Genomic DNA, 17,831 nt, shown 5'->3' on the forward strand with positions numbered 1-17,831 from the left:
TCCTCGAAGATATGTGTTCCAAAGGGAAATTGAAGGAGGGAAATAAAAAGAATTGCCAAAAGGGAGTCACAGCAAGTCAGTGGATCATCTGTTCTTCCAAGTCTTGCAAGAGAGAGACAGCTAGCTATTACTACCAGAGTTCAAATTCTGTCTGCTGGAAGTCCTACATATTCAATGCCTTGCTTAAATATTTAAAGCATGCATTTGCTGTATTATATTTAACCTGTTGGTCACCATGAAGACCAGAAAGTTGATTTAAAAAATAATAATAATCAAAAAAGCAGGTTCACAGTATGCTACGTTCTGTAGAATGAGACATGTTTCAGTGCAAAATTTGTCTAATGGCAAATAAAGCCTCTTACGAATAGAGAAATGTAATATTACCACACCATTCTAATGACTGAGCATAGGGAAAAGAACAGTGCAAACACCAAGGCTTCTCCAGCACATAAGCGGCATTTCGGGAAAAGCCAGAATTTCAGAAGAATGTGCTTTATTGAGGGAAGCACATTGAGAATAGATTTGAAGTGATGAATGGAGCTAGATCTTTAAATTTATTACACACACAGAGGCAGCTGGTGCTGGTTTTCATACATCTTTCAAGAAAAATGTGTCAAAAGCAACACTCGCATTACTCATCGGTTAAGACTATTACAGAAGCTAGCTCAAATCTTATAACATCCAATTCTGTAACTCACCCAGATATATGGCCATGGCCATTATTATAGGAGGCCATTTTTCATAATTAAGGAGTTTTATCCCAGCAAGCGAAGCTACAAAAGGGCTGCATCAGAAAGAAGGGCAAAGTTTTCCCACACAAGTTGTATCTCAGGCTTATATTGTACACTTATTTCAGAATGACAGCTGCCCCAATACAGGGACCGACACATGCTGAAATGTATTCCTTGGGACAGTGTTGCGCAAATGTCCTTCAAACGTAGGTCCTTATCATACAAGGTCTGAAAATGCAGGATTTGACCACCGCTATAGTCAGTTTTGCTATAGAAATAGCAAGGTGCTTAGAAACGGGACATGGTGCCTCTGGGAGGGTGATACGCGATATAAAAGCTGATCCTACCACCTCATCAGAACTGAGGCAATATATAAAAACTCTGGAGGTGCCCACTTTCACTACAGAAATTCCAAATGTCAAGTGACAAGTTATATAGGCTCATTAAATGCAGTATTAGATTTACAGACACCTCTGACTTAGCTGGGATTGGTTTTTTGTAAGAGCCTGCTCAGTTTACTGCATTTTAAAGCAAATACATGCCCCTGAGGAATAGGGATAAAGCATTTGATGCCAACACAAACCCAGGAATGTCCAAACAATGCATCTTCTTTTAAAACAACATATTAGGTCCTCCCCACCCATATGGTAACAAAGTATTTCAACTCTTATTATTGAGGACCCTCTGTCTATTTAAATGCTCACATTAAAATTACATCATTGAGTCAGGGTCATTGTTTACTTTCCTAATATTGTGTTCCGAAAAAGTGTTACACTATTACTATTACTATTACTATTACTATTACTATTACTATTACTATACTTTACGTGCTAACTTTTAAGTGCCTGATAAAAATGGCTCTATTCCACCAGGTCTGTGCAGGCAATTAAGAGTCCCTCAGAAGGGTCTATTGATGTTTGCTTTTAACTTCTTCTTGTTTAAACTTGTTTTAATTTTTTTATGATTTTATTGTTTGGTTTTATGTTTCTGTGGACAAATGCCGGCTCCATCGGCCTGAAGTGAGATGAGTGCTGCACCCCATAGTCACCTTTGACTAGACCTAACCGTCCAGGGGTCCTTTACCTTTTACCTTTCCTGTTGTAAACCACTGTGATTTTTTAAAATAAAACTAGATACCCATAATTAGGTTTACCTATTGGCCTAGGATGGGACGCGGGTGGCGCTATGGGTTAAACCACAGAGCCTAGGACTTGCCAATCAGAAGGTCGGCAGTTCGAATCTCCCATTGCTCGGTCCCTGCTCCTGCGAACCTAGCAGTTTGAAAGCATGTCAAAGTGCAAGTAGATAAATAGGTACTGCTCCTGCAGGAAGGTAAACGGCGTTTCCATGCGCTGCTCTGGTTCGCCAGAAGCGGCTTAGTCATGCTGGCCACATGACATGGAAGCTGTACGCCAGCTCCCTCGGCCAATAAAGCGAGATGAGCGCCGCAACCCCAGAGTCGGTCACAACTGGACCTAATGGTCAGGGTTACCTTTGCCTTTATTGACTTATGATAACAAGGCAAGGACCGAGCAAAGACCATCAGCTCCTTAGATTTTTTTTAATGAATTACCTGGAAATAGCTGGAATCTCAGGATAGCAATGGGATTAAGATTAGAACACTGAAGTCTACACCACTGAAGCCTATTGTGCACACAAAAAGGAGAAGGAACAGAAAAGCATATAGCTGTGCTGATCAAAATATTCCTTTATAAAGTTAGATTAAAAAAGAGAAGTCAATTATTTCGCTTGGAGACATTTAATGTACTTCAGTTCTGAATAAAATCTATTTCTTTGGCTCATTATTTTCTTTTTCCCACCTGCTGCTACAATGTATTGCATTTAAATAATAAAGTGTGATAGAAAGAAGGGTACATGCCAGCCTCTTAGCATGACACAGAAGACAGATTTCTATTGCCTGATGTATGCCCCAGGCAGAGCCATAATCCCTTGCATTAGCAATCCCTTCTCAAAACACGTTCAGCACTTTAACGAACTCTCACAAGCTAGCAGATAAAATTATACTTTGGATCATTGGCTTGAGAAAAGAGAAGCAGCTCTGCCAAAATTGCTGGAGCTGCGCCTGTTGATACAAACCAATAATGTAAAGCTTTGGGGGACAATAAGACTGGAAGGAAGATTAGGTCTGCCAAAGAAAAAGGAAAAAGAAAAGCAGGCACTACCATCCCTAGTTATTGCATGTACATTTGTTCAAACCATGGGGGGTGGACCCTTCCACACATACTCTCCAGTAGGGAGTGATGGGCAAATTTATCAAGGGATGTAAGAATAGCCTTTGAAATTGTGCATTTTATTATTCCAGGCCAGAAATGAAATGTTCCTGTTTATTAAAAGTATTCCTTTGCTGAATTCCTTTTCATGGATTTCAATACACTTTATTGTGGTCCCTTTTTCCTGCCCTCTAGGGAAAGCTCCTCAGATAGTGTCTTCAGGTCTAGAAGAGGTGGTGGTGGTGGTATTTATTTCCATTATATAACAATTACCGGGGGAGGAGGGAGAAAATTCCAATTTATCCCTACCCCCACCCCATGCCGGACGAATCAGCCTATTTAAGTTTGCCAAAGTCCGCTCTGTGATTTTGGTGGCTGCCATTCTTCAGGGTTATCAGAAAAGTATTTCATAAATGGATTCCATATTTCAACAAAAGCATCTACGTCAATTGTATTACTCAATGCACGTAATCTCTTTGTTAATTGTTCTGATACAGCAATAGGACATGCATTTGGTTTCCAATGAGAGATACACAGATGTTCCAATCCTTGCCAACTCTGTGCCACTCGTATGCATGCTAAGTAATCAGTTCTTCATAATGAAGATCAGATTGCCCTTCTTTAAAAAAGTTAATAATCTCAAAATTGGGGTACTTTCCACTTGTAAACCCGTAATACAGCTTATTTCTGAACATACCCTCTGCCAGAAGGGTTTTATATGTTCCCACATCCACCACATGTGAAATGCTGTGCCCATACTATTGCAGCCTCTCCAGCATAATGGCAAGATTGTTTCATTAATATAGCTACATCGTAATGGTGTCAGATGCCATCAGTGTAATAATTTTAATGTATTTTCTTGTATACGAGTTGATACCATGGCCCTTTAGACATGCCCTGAACCTCCCTAAGTATGGCAGTAGCAATAGAGAACTAGTCACCCACTAAACATTCAGCTGCTGAAAATACAGAAGCTTCTGAAGGACAACGTGACAGAAATAGAACTTGTGCATCATATACCGTATTTTTCTCCCCATAGGACGCACCGCCCTATAGGACGCACCTAGTTTTTTGGGGGAGGAAATAAAGAAAAAAAATTATTTCCCCCCCAGGCACGGGGCTGGCGCAGGGGAAGCCCGAGCTTCCCCCGACCCCAGCCCCCAGAAGAGCCTGCTATCCGCAAGCCTAGGGAGCCGCGCCGGTCTCCCCAGGATTGCGGACAGCTGTGCGAAGCCCGGGCGCACTGAGGCTTCCCAATGCAGGCAGCTCTGCGCAACCCTCCGGAGCCCGGCGCAGCTTGGCGCCGGGCTCTGGAGGGTCGCGCAGAGCTGCGCGGACCCCGGGAGGGCAGGCAGCTCTGCCCGACCCTTCGGAGGCCAGCGCGGCTTGGCGCCGGGCTCCGGAGAGTCACGCAGAGCTGCGCGGAGCCCGGGAGCGCAGGCAGCTCTGCGCGACCCTTCGGAGGCCGGCGCGGCTTGGCGCCGGGCTCCGGAGCGATGCGCACAGCTGCGCGGACCCCGGGAGGGCAGGCAGCTCTGCCCGACCCTTCGGAGGCCAGCGCGGCTTGGCGCCGGGCTCCGGAGAGTCGCGCAGAGCTGCGCGGACCCCGGGAGCGCAGGCAGCTCTGCGCGACCCTTCGGAGGTCGGCGCGGCTTGGCGCCGGGCTCCGGAGAGTCGCGCAGAGCTGCGCGGACCCCGGGAGCGCAGGCAGCTCTGTGCGACCCTCCGGAGGCCAGCGCGGCTTGGCGCCGGGCGCCGGAGCGATGCGCAGAGCTGCGCAGAGCCCGGGAGGGCAGGCAGCTCTGCGCAACCCTCCGGAGGCCAGCGCGGCTTGGCGCCGGGCTCCGGAGAGTCGCACACAGCTGCGCGGACCCCGGGAGGGCAGGCAGCTCTCCGCGACCCTCCAGAGGCCGGCGCGGCTTGGCGCCAGGCTCCGGACAGTCGCGCAAAGCTGCGCGGACCCCGGGAGGGCAGGCAGCTCTGCGCAACCCTCCGGAGGCCAGCACGGCTTGGCGCCGGGCTCCGGAGGGTCATGCAAAGCTGCGCGGACCCCGGGAGGGCAGGCAGCTCTCTGCAACACTCCGGAGGCCGGCGCGGCTTGGCGCCGGAGAGTCGCGCGGAGCCCGGGAGCGCAGGCAGTTCTGCGCGACCCTTCGGAGGCCGGTGTGGCTTGGCACCGGGCTCCGGAGGGTTGCGCAGAGCTTCCTGAAGCCTGGAGAGCGAGAGCCTCTCGCTCCCCGGGCTTCAGCGAAAGCCTGTATTCGCCCCATAGGACGCACCCACATTTCCCCTTCATTTTTGGAGGGGAAAAAGTGCATCCTATAGGGCGAAAAATACGGTATCCGCTGCATTTGGATAAGCCACCAGCCTTCTCCACAATACATTTGCCCATGCACGCATCTCTATTCTTGGACCACACACAGGTTTTAAAGAAGCAACATCAGCCAAATCTCATAGCATGGGAAAATGCAGCTCGTGTAGTTTCCTTTGAAAGCTGGGATCTGTTTTCTACTAGCTGCTCTGAGAATTCAACTAATTTGAGCATAAAATAATTTGAGTAATGCAAAATGCTAGCGGAAAGACCATCAAACGGAGTATTACATAAGGCTTGCCCACACCTATTTTTTGGGGGGGTGTTTTTGTTTTACTTACGGGTGCTTAACTTTGCAACTGTGACATACTATTAACATGATGGATTTCTGCATTTTTATAGCAAATACATCTGATTCACTTAAGAGCCCTATCTGTAGCAATATATTCCACAGGTTCATTTTAAAATTAGAACACAAGTAAATTTTGTTCTTTTGCCGGTCCCCAACCAGCATGTTCAAATTCAGCATTACCATAAAATGGAATTTTAATAATTGATAATATTCCAGAGGCCAGTTAGTTACAACAACTAGTGGCAATGAAGCATATTAGATTCTAAAACTTTGCAAATAAAAATGTTCACACAGAATAGATGACTACAACCATCTTTGGAAGTGGAGTTCCACAGTGGTATTTAAGTTAGCTCAATTGAAAAGAATTAAAACAAGTCTTTCTCACTCCCGTCTGCATCCCCCAAACTTTGTGCAGGACATACAAATATGCTCTGAGATATGCAGTTACTGATTCCTGACTCCTTCAGATCAAGAGTTTTAAGTTTTAAGACCACTGTGTCTTCCCTGAGTATTAGTGTTCGCTCTCACCCAGATAGACAATTACAACTAAAGTCAGAATTTAACTGATTTCACTTGATTTCCAGAATAGCTGCTTTTGTCTGTTGAACTAAAAAGAAAAGAAAAATGTTGACCAACTTAATCAATTCCACTGACACTTACTTCTGAGTACATCTGCGTGGGACTGGGAATTCTGTGGTTTCCATGGTGAGAACTGAAGGAGTTCTTTAATGCAGATTAGTTAAATGCAAAACACTTTTGCCTCTGGCTCCACCCTTCGGCTGCTGTGGCTCCACCCCTACCAAATTCAGCACACGAATATTTGCCCAGTCCTGACATCATGGAATAAGATACAGTGGTACTTCGGGTTAAGTACTTAATTCGTTCTGGAGGTCCGCTCTTAACCTGAAACTGTTCTTAACCTGAAGCACCACTTTAGCTAATGGGGCCTCCTCCTCCTGCTGCTGCTGCTGCTGCTGTGCCGCCGGAGCACGATTTCTGTTCTCATTCTGAAGCAAAGTTCTTAACCCAAGGTACTATTTCTGGGTTAGCAGAGTCTGTAACCTGAAGCGTATGTAACCTGAAGCGTATGTAACCCAAGGTACCACTGTTCTGTGACACTGTGGGAATATTTGGCAATATTTCACCAGGGTCAAATGATAAGCAGCCAAGCTGGTGCCAAATGTCTTGCTTTCCTTTCCTTTGGACCACACCATTGAGGCCAAAAGTGTGGGGGTCTTGTCTGGGCAGCCCAGGACCTCCACACACTCTGGCCAGGCTTGTGCCTTGCAGCATTTTGGTGCTGCAAACACAGGAAAAACAATGCGGGATGCAGCGGCTACAAGCTACTGGTCTCTCCAGCGAAAGCAGGTGCTGTGATTCTCCAGCGGTTTGACTTCACTCCTGGAGGCGCATTCCAATGTCTCTTGAGACAGATGGGATTCCAACAAGAACTGGAAATATTTGATAGGCTGGCCAACCGAAGCCATAGACTCAGTAGACTGGTCTCATTTACTCTCTCTATTCCCCCCCCCCGCCCCCCATCTGCACTACTGAGATAGCAATCCTCATATACCTTCCCCGATTGCTATAGGACAGGCACGTCCAACGCCCAAGAGACTGATCTACTCACATTATAAAAATATTGGCTGTGTGATCTACCCATTGTTATTGACAGGCAAAGTTGTTGAGCTTTTTTTATTGGGAGGGGGGAAATTACTAAGCATCACATGATGTACCACAGGTGCCCAACAATCTACCTGTTGAACATGCCTGCATAGGATAATACGATAACATGCTGGGCTTGCAATGTTTTAAAGGGCTAAGCAGCCAATATTAAAGTGTTGCAGTACGGAGCACCTCATGGGCAACAGTGGTTTCCAACAACTGTACATCACAGCAATATATGCAACTGCTGGGCCTCCACACATAACACAAGCAGCAAAACCTTTTCAGACATAAAAAATACATTTTGCCGAAAATCTATAAATCCTTATGCAGTATCCCCTTAATGAGACCGTAACTTCCCAGCAACAACAAGGCACCCATCCTACAAGATACGCTGCTTCGAACCTTCAAGCAGTATATTGTCTTGCCTCTTCTCAAACACATTTAATTACTTAAGAACAGCCACAATAGTGTGCCAACTGACTTGTCTGGGTTTCTTATGGAATCCAAACAGCCTGCTGCCATTTCAGTATACAAATGGTAAGACATAGCAAAGACAGTTTCAGTATGTGATGCCAATTCTGGCCCAACTGCAACGGATGCCAATTAGTTTCCAGGCTCAATTCAAAGTCATGGTTTTGACCTATAAAGCCTTAAATGGCTCAGGACTGCAATGCCTCAAAGGACTGCCTCTCCCCATATGAACCAACATGGACCCTGCAATCATCTTCTGAGGCCCTTCTTTGGGTGTCTCCTCCACAAGAGGTCTGGATGGTGGCAGCACAAGAACAGACCTTTTCTGTGGTGGCTCCCCATTTGTGGAATGCTCTTCCCAGAGAGGCTCACCTGGTGCCTTTGTTACCTATCTTTAGGTGCCAGGCAAATACATGTCTCTATATCCAGGCCTTTGGCTGACTGAACATTTTCTGGTTATTTAAATGTGTTGGTGGGAAAGGGGTTGTTTTGTTTATTAGGTATTTTGCATTCTCATTTTGTATTTTTATGTCGTTAGCCGCCCTGTGATCTTCGGGTGAAGGGCGGTATACAAATTTAATAAATAAAAATAACTTATTCACTTGAGAAGAGATGTGACAGCACAAACAAACCTGGGGGATGCTGAGGCAGGTGCAGAAAGCAAATTATAAATACAGTGAAGGGAATACAGTATAGGAAGCAACCAGTAAACCTGTTGTGGCCATGCCCTCAAGACACAAGCAAAGGCTCCTGTAGTAGTTATATGCTTGAGAAACCAAATCGCTAAGCAGAGGTCCTGCAGTTTCGAATGAGTTTCCAAGGAGATAAAGATAAATATACAAACAAAACTATGCAATTACTGAGCTTGTGCCCGAGCCACTTCCTACATTTCAGCCTTGGTCTTCAACTCTGAACATTTGCTTAATTAGATGTATATGCTAGTTAAGTGCGGGTGTTTTGAATGTTGTACTGAAGTGGTGTGGGAAGAAGCAAGAGGGCCTTGAGCTTTTCTCGCCACATTTAGGGCTCATGCGTGCTTCTCCCCTCTGATGGTTCTCAGGCACAGCCCTTATATGGGATCCTGCAGAGCAATTCCTTTCTGCTTTGGTAAGAGATCCCAAGTCACCATATGTCTATGGCAGACTGGTTATTTTAACAGTAAGGTATACACGCAGGTGGCACTGTGGTCTAAACCACAGAGCCTAGGGCTTGCCGATCAGAAGGTTGGGGGTTCGAATCCCCGTGATGGGGTGAGCTCCTGTTGCTCGGTCCCAGCTCCTGCCAACCTAGCAGTTCAAAAGCACTTCAAAGTGCAAGTAGATAAATAGGTACCACTCCGGTGGGAAGGTAAATGGCGTTTCCGTGCGCTGCTCTGGTTCGCCAGAAGCGGCTTAGTCATGCTGGCCAAATGACCCGGCTCCCTCGGCTGATAAAGCGAGATGAGCGCCACAACCCCAGAGTCGGTCACAACTGCACCTAATGGTCAGGGGTCCCTTTACCTTTATACATGGAAGTGAACTCTTATACAACCTAGATAACTGGATAAGCATTAGCTGGCCTCAATCAAATACGAGTGCTCCAGCTACAGTACTGTCTCTTGATGAAAGATGTACAAGCAAACACACATACACACTTGGAACTTTTTGCGTCCATGCAAATAGATTTTCTGGACATATGCAAGGCTCATGCACACTAAGTAGCACAATATTGGTAGCTCTATGGAAATTCTGTGTAAGTGTTCTACTTATGAATTTCCCTTGGGAAAATGGTTAACGAAAGGACTCCTCAACGCCAACTTGTAAATTAAAGCCGCTGCACAGTAGTAGACAAGCATGGCAGTCATACATTCAAGCACAGTGAGAAGGGGGCATAGCGAAGCAGCAGAGCACATGCTTTGCACATAAAGGATATATATTGATATATCATCCAAAACCAGTTTGAAGTCCTTATCGTGATAATCAGTTTCATAGTTTCTGACTTGGCAATATATTGCGAATCATGATATGTGTTAGGGCGATATATCATACAAAACTGGTTTCAAGTCCATGACAAGCCCATACTGAAAACCAAATATTGCCCATCCCTATATAGGAATTCAGAGAGGTAGCCAACTAAGCAGTTACACTAGCATAAAGGCTTTTAGGTAAGCAATGCAAATTCCATTCCCTCTTTTCTCCCCGCAGTCCACCCCACACGTCTCCTAAATCTACTCTGAGGGTTTTTCCAACCCTCCAATGCAGGCTGAGGATGTGTGCAGGGGCAGGAGAGGGCAGAGAAGCTACACTGTGCAGCTGGAAGTCATTGGGCTAGCATAGCTATTAACTGGATACTGCTCCCAGATTCCATCTGTGGCGTTTGAAGTGAACTGGATTGCAGGTAACAGGGTTAGTAGAGAGCCATGCTTGAGACCTTGAAGAGCTGCTTCCAGTTACAGCTCTGGACTAAATGAAACCATCATCAAACACACAAGCATGAACACAGCAGCTTATCTTCATGTAAATTCATAAACACTTGGCCAAGCTAGAGAATCCTCTCTCCAAGTTGTCTTAATCATTAAAGAAAATTTAACAATGTTAAGGTTTCAAACAATGGCTATTAGGATGAGAACTTCCAGAAGATGTCTAAACTATCATCAATTTTTGTTATAGCAATTGTTTGATTGTAACTTCTAGATTTAAAAAGAATGGTCCAGGTTTTAGATAACATGACCTCTCCTTGAAGTGAAGGGAAAACCTGTACTCTTGTTGGGAGCTAAAATAGAGTGCTAACCTAAGCCATTGTGAACTTTGCTCAGGCTACCACTAAAGTCAGATTAAGAGTTACCAGAGGCCTGAACTGATCAGCAACTCAACTAGTTTTGGTCAAAAGCCTCAGTTCTAGTTGCACCCCACTGTTTGCAAGCCCTGGCCCTGGATGGGGAAAAGCATATCCATCAAGTGCATCAAGTGTGGTGTAGTGGTTAAGAGCGGAAGTCTTGTAATCTGGGGAACCGGGTTCGCGTCTCCGCTCCTCCACATGCAGCTGCTGGGTGACCTTGAGCCAGTCACACTTCTTTGAAGTCTCTCAGCCCCACTCACCTCACAGAGTGTTTGTTGTGGGGGAGGAAGGGAAAGGAGAATGTTAGCCGCTTTGAGACTCCTGAAGGGGAGTGAAAGGCGGTATATCAAATCCAAGCTCTTCTTCAATCTAGTTCAGCAGGGACTGGCTGTGCATCCGCAAGCTGTTATACATTGACATCAGCAGCAGGCATTGGCTTTACCTTGCTGAATGGAGATGAACAAGTGATATGTTGGTCTCCTTTTACTTTTCAGTTTAACTTTTCCCTTTAATGCAAACAATGTTTTTTTATCTGAATTTCATTTATTTATTCAGTTGGAGGTATCTTCTTAACTGAAGTCTGAAAAGCAGGTTTTAAGTATCATAATGCACAAAACATCTTCAAAGACAGAGAATGAGGGAGTATGTCAGCCTGTAGCATCCCAGAATTTCTTAATAGGTGTTAGGCAACTGGGAACCTTACATCTGTAACTGGTGTTGGGTAGTAAAGCGATGGTATTTTTCACTATTCCTCTGTTGTGCCCCATGATTGTTGCAAATAAATTTAGCTACATAAAACTGTGATATGTTTGTGACATATATCTTAAGAAATAAAACTATTTCCTATTGGAGAACAAGGAACATCGGTTGCACATTCTGTAGAAGCATCCTCTGTAGAGTCCCCTGAAGAATTATTCTTTTAGTTCTTACAGAAAGTATCTAGCATGACCTGATTTTTGCTGCACAAAGCTTCTCCCTGCTACTATTATACACAGGAAAGGTGACTGCCCATACTTTTCCATTACCAAGTACGGATCAATTTCAAATCAGAGTAAGAAAAGTGGAGAATATAAATAACCGAAGAATACTGTGCAAGACCATTTAAATTTTATTCACCAAATAGAATACTATTCGCAAAGCAATTCTACTTGAAGCAGTCAATACTTTGACCAGACAGGCTTATAAAAGTGAATAACATTAAAAAAAAAAAAATGCAGACAAACTTTTAATGTAATTCCCTTGCCAAACTAGGCAACTTACTGCAGGAAACCAAATCTGTCAGTAACTTTGTAAAGGTGGTAGTCTGCATCTTCCCAAGGCTCAATCTGCACACCTTCACGGCCCTACAGAAAAACACACAACAAAGACAGACAAGAATTCATTCATTACTTATGGTACAACATGTTGGAAGGCAAAGGACTGATTTGAAGTTTGAAACCGGGAGCAAATTCTTTATTTCTAATGCACTACTGCAAGAAGATCAAACCTCTCCATTCTGAAGGAAATCAGCCCTGAGTGCTCACTGGAAGGACAGATCGTGAAGCTGAAGCTCCAATACTTTGGCCACCTCATGAGAAGAGAAGACTTCCTGGAAAAGACCATGATGTTGGGAAAGATGGAGGGCACAAGGAGAAGGCGATGACAGAGGACGAGATGGTTGGACAGTGTTCTCGAAGCTACCAGCATGAGTTTGACCAAACTGCGGGAGGCAGTGGAAGATAGGAGTGCCTGGCGTGCTCTGGTCCATGGGGTCACGAAGAGTTGGACATGACTAAACAACAACAATGTACTACACCATGGGTAGGCAAACTAAGGGCCAGGGGCCAGATCCAGGCCAATCACCTTCTAAATCCAGCCAGCGGACGGTCCAGGAATCAGCGTGTTTTTACATGAGTAGAATGCGTGCTTTTATTTAAAATGCATCTCTGGGTTATTTGTGCGGCATAGGAATTCATCCCCCCCCCCCAAAAAAAAAATATAGTCCGGCCCCTGACGAGGTCTGAGGGACAGTGGACCAGCCTCCTGCTGAAAAAAGTTTAGACCCCCGTACTACACACACAGCTATCATCCAGAGAAGTGGGGCAGGGGTCCATGTGGGCAATGGGGGTTTTTTGCTTCCTGTTTTTATAAGAGTACATAAATAACCCCAGTGCATATATTCAGTCTTGTGTGACATCGCTCTCTGGATAGCAGCCATGTCTATGCTGTTCCCATGTGTCTGCATTACAATTGTTCTAATGTTTAAGCATCATAAACTACCACTACTACAATCACTCCTACCATTTCTCCAGTAATAACGATACCTATCATGCTCAGCTAAAAACAGAACATTAAAAAGCAAGAGCGCAAGTTTCTCATATTAGCTAAGCTGAACATGCAGGTTCAGAGAAACTGGATCTCCAACTACCAGACAATGTCAGCAACTAACATAAGACTATCCGCTTATGAGTTTCCCAAAGGCATTAGCCTGGGCATGATTGGCGACATAGTATCAGTTGTCTGACCCAGCAAAGCAATTCCTATGTTCTTTTGAAGAACTAAATATTCCCTCCCCATGCCATTTCTCTTGCAACATAGAAAGGAGGAGTACGCAATTTAGGCAGTTTCCAATGTGGAATTGGAGTGAATCTTTGCTCCTCCTCTCTCCTTGTAAAAAAACATAGTGTGGCATCACCATGTTTGTCCAAGAAAGGCACACGAGGACAGGAAGAAAGGGGCAGGCATCTTTATTCGCCAGCCGTCTGCTCACCTGTGGCAATAGGTCTTTGCCTCAGGAGAGCAGAAGAATAGCCATTTGCAAGGGTGTCTTAACAAGTACAGAAACTTACTCTGTCATACTTGGCAACTATGTCAGCTCGCTCTTTGGCAAGTTTGATAGCAGCATCCTGCTCGGCATCAGAACCTGGAAAAAGATAAACATGCAAGAATAGGTTACAGTGATCCTTTCGACAGAAGCAAGTTCTACTGGAAAGCAAAAAAGTGAAGTTTCAAAAATGTAACGCAACAATGCTAAAAACAAAATTGTGGCTTTGAATGCCATGTATTTTAACTGACAATTTTATATAATCACATCTCAAAGTATATTTTCCTAGCCCTATTGGCAAAACCCTAACAAAATCATGAACTACTACTACTCAGTTCTAGCTTTTCTAGACTCAAGGAGGGAGGGATCTTTTACAAATCTAATACTGTAATCACAGGAGGGAGGGGGGATTCAACAAGATGCATTTGATAATGACTCAAGTCAGGATAGTGTTTTATATATTACAGTCTTGCACATATAAAGGGATAATATATGGGTCTCAAAAGACCTCGCTATTAAAAAGTACGATATGTTTTAAAGGTTCCTGCAGTTTAATGAACCCAACCTTTTCAAAACACAAGAACAGAAAACTATTTGCAATAACTGCAACACGCTGAAAATATTAATGTTCAATATACGCTACTGGAGGAAGAGTCAATATTCCATTTGTAAACTCATACCGAAGCATGCAAAACAGAGAAGGGAAGCAGGGTAAGAGGGATAAATCTCCTTTTCCTCCCCAGGCCCTCACTTGTACCTTCCAACCTGCAAACCCTAAACTGGGAAATCATGCCATTAAAGCTACATATACATTATACATATACAGAAGGGATGCGGGTGGCACTGTGGGTTAAACCACAGAGCCTAGGGCTTGCCGATTAGAAGGTCAGCAGTTCGAATCCCCATGTTGGGGTGAGCTCCTGTTGTTCGGTCCCAGCTCCTGCCAACCTAGCAGTTCAAAAGCACTAAGTAGATAAATAGGTACCGCTCCAGCGGGAAGGTAAACAGCATTTCCGTGTGCTGCTCCGGTTCGCCAGAAGCAGCTTAGTCATGCTGGCCACATGACCCGGAAGCTGTACACCAGCTCCCTCGGCCAGTAAAGCGAGATGAGCGCCACAACCCCAGAGTCGTCCGTGACTGGACCTTTACCTTTATACATTATATAACACAGAACAAACTGACCGCCTTAGAGTAAGAAAGAGCACAGAATGCAAAGCGGTGCAAATCCTCAGTGAAAAAGATGGTAAAGATACTAAAGATAGGCAAGCTGTACAAAGATACATTTCTATTACATGCCATCCCCTGTGTGTACTCATGACAGCTAAACACACTAGAAAACCCTCAGGATTTGTAGTAGGACCCAGCAAGCCTGGTCAGTGCTCCGCATGACCAGAGATCATGTCCCAGAATCCTCTGCAAGGACAACGATTCTATGGCTAATATGCAATGATTCCTCTTCAACCCAACTGATGCATAGAAGGAACTGCACAGACATAAGAGGGTTGAAAGGACCAGTTGGCTTCTCTCATTCTAGCCAACTTTACTTCTGCACAAACTGGGATGGGGGTATATGCATATATGCATATACAACTGTATTCTCGCATTTATTTGTGTGTACACACACACACACACACACACACACACAAAACAACACATGAAAATAGGCATGTGTTTTAACTTTTATTAACTTTTATTTTCTCCTGGTTATTGGTAGGGTGAGCTTACTGTGATAGCAGCTTAACCTACTACCTACGTTGAGACATTACTGCTCCTGCGAATTGCAACACAAACCAGTTCAGAAAGTGTGACGATTGGAAAGTATATGAACAGCTAAAAGATATTACTATGCTTTGCTTTCCCCCTCAGGATTACTCAATGAACACGGAACATGCTGCTGGAGAAAACACTGGTCATGTCAAGAAAAAGTAGCAGGTGAGTAAGAGCAAGCAACAGAAATAATGGCTTGACTCAACAGGGAAGTTGAAATGTCAGGTAAGGTGACCTGAGGTCGAGAGGGATTATGGGGCATCAGGCACAGCATAGCAGTACGAATCCTAATAAGAGAGTGAAGGAAAAGAGAAATCAGATTTGACCAACACCGCCCCCCCAGGTGAAAACTATACACCAGCAGATAGCAACTAGAGGCCATTGGGCCAAGCCTGGCTCTCTGAAGAGTATCACTAGGCTCTCATTTCCCTAGAAGCAAAAAAACATGGTCCCTGTGGCAATGGGATTTGGCAGCAGGCCACTGTGGTTCTAGGGGCCGGTTGTGTGTAGCTGTGAAGGAGCCTTCTATCTGTTAAACAAACGAGCTGATTACCATATATATATCCTACTCTTTCCTGCAGGAACCTCAGAGTACCATATGCAAGTTGTCCCATTTTATCCTCAAAATAGCCTTGCAAAGGAGATTAAACTGAACATTAGTGACTTGTCAAAGCCCAACCAATGAGCTTCTTTGGAAAGGAGACTTGGACCAAGAACTCTCCCAGTGCCAAACGTAATACATCAGCAGCTACACCACAATTACTTGGTACATTCCAGAATGTGCCAAAAGTTAAAGGAACACACCACATAATAAGCAACAAAATCAGGCAATTATCTACTATTCATCCTACGTTAACTGCTAAAGCCAACCTGTGCATGGTTAAGATTAAAAAGTTGACAATCGGACGTGATATCAAATAGGCAAGCGTTAAATTTATCAAAGGTTCTATTCTTCTCAAGGTGAAAAGCTCTCCATTCATTTCATAATCTTCTAGCATGCAGAAAGAAATCATTACTATGCTTTGCTAAAGCAGACTGTGTTCAGAGAACAAAGGTGATAGCAACCTGCCTTGTTCTCACTTGCATCTTACTTGTTCTTATGCTGCTGCCCAAAGTGTTGATTCCAGAGTAATAACTATTCATCTTCTCACCTAAAACTCTATTTACTTAACGCGTCACAAGGCTAACTGGACTGATTACAGCCAAACAAGTTGATCGTTGCAGCTGGAGGCAGCTGGAGGAAACTCCTGCTGAAAATTGCGTTAGAAAATGATGGGGTGAGGGAAAGAGGCGGAAACAAAACATGCCTAGGGCCAGTCAGCAGTTTCACTCCCTGTTCTTCAGGAAGTGGAAAGCTCGCGTCACTTTTTCTGGGGTCAGCTTCATTTCATGGAATATTTCCATTTATGTTCAAAATGAAGGAAAGGAAAGAGAGGGAAGACCTGAATGCAAGTAATGCCTTTCACAAAGAAGGGTCAGGGATACCCTGGGTGTCAGGGACTCGGGAGCTTGAACCAGGAACCTCCTAGTCTCAGGGTGGGATTTAGCTTAGTGGGCTCCCCGGGACTGAGGGCTCAGGCTTACTATATTCCTGGCAGAATTAGTCTGATCATATATTTTCCAGGATATTGGAATCAGTGAGAAATTTTCCGGCATTTTTCTGGAATATCCGCATCTCTGTTTCTCTTTCCATCTTGCACATATCAGCCCAGGTTGAGAGGGGGGAACTGTGAAAAATAAGCTCATGTGTAGACCTCAAAGATGACAAACGCAAGAGCTTGCAGCCATGGAAATTCTCCCGTATCCAACACCCAGTGTTAGAAACTTAAATTTAAAAGCTATTCACCATACAGCCCCTTAAACCTAGGTCACAGGCACACTAACAAAATGTTTAGGTGCCTCCCACTGCTTCTTTTACAACATTACAAAGCTGAAAATGAATTGTGTATATTGACAGCTCCAGCTAAAATCTGACTCGTGCCATAGAATAACAACACAATCCCTGCTGCTAGACACCAGCCAGATGGTGGAGACATCAGGCACCATCCTGGCACCCAGGCATCTTCACTTGGTCGCAAGTGGCCAATAGCCGGGTGCAAAATGTGCCTGGCACCTGGCTAATTCTGAATGCTGCCAACATCCTATATAGCTCATCAGGTAGGAAATCCTACCTGTAGTTCAACAAGTTTAGCAGAAGCCTGCACACATGCTTATGCACAGTGAGACTTGTTTCTTTTTCCCACACTGATGGGACTCCCCCTCTCTCTCTTGACTGTTACATACTTGGCGGGGGCAAGAGGGAGGTCATCAACTTAAGCTCTGCTCCTGGACCTTTTAAATGAAGCAACTTCTTCTATGCTCACATCCACTCCATATATTTAAAGTACTCCTATGCCACTTGGACAGTCATGACTTCTCTCAAATTATCCTGGAAACTGTAATTTGCTGTGGGTGCTGAGAATTGTAGCTTTGTGAGCGGTCTCCTAAAGATTCCTGCACTGCAGCGGGGTTGAACAAGATGACCCATGGGGTCCCTCCAACTCTACAATTCTGTGACTCCATCAATCCTAAGTATGGTGTAAAGGTAAAGCTAAAGGGACCCCTGACCATTAGGTCCAGTCGTGGCCGACTCTGGGGTTGCGGCGCTCATCTCGCTTTAGTGGCCAGCATGACTAAGCCG

The 17,831-nt window shown here is 44.7% G+C and overlaps 1 protein-coding gene across 9 annotated transcripts in view; it reads right to left on the minus strand.

The window, feature by feature from the left end:
- Positions 1 to 17,831, minus strand: part of USP6NL (USP6 N-terminal like) — a 139,707-nt gene that overhangs the window by 57,314 nt on the left and 64,562 nt on the right. For 8 of the 9 annotated variants that reach the window (XM_079992381.1, XM_079992378.1, XM_079992380.1 and 5 more), the window contains 2 exons: positions 13,410 to 13,483; positions 11,842 to 11,924 (listed from right to left, as the gene is read on the minus strand). In XM_079992381.1, coding sequence (XP_079848507.1) covers positions 11,842 to 11,924; positions 13,410 to 13,483 — 157 coding nt within the window. Of the gene's footprint in view, positions 1 to 11,841; positions 11,925 to 13,409; positions 13,484 to 15,704; positions 15,807 to 17,831 lie in introns of those variants that run through there. The other variant, XM_079992377.1, reaches the window with a different exon arrangement.

The sequence above is a fragment of the Podarcis cretensis genome (genome assembly GCF_951804945.1).
Source record: "Podarcis cretensis genome assembly, chromosome: 10".
Classification (NCBI taxonomy): domain Eukaryota; kingdom Metazoa; phylum Chordata; class Lepidosauria; order Squamata; family Lacertidae; genus Podarcis; species Podarcis cretensis.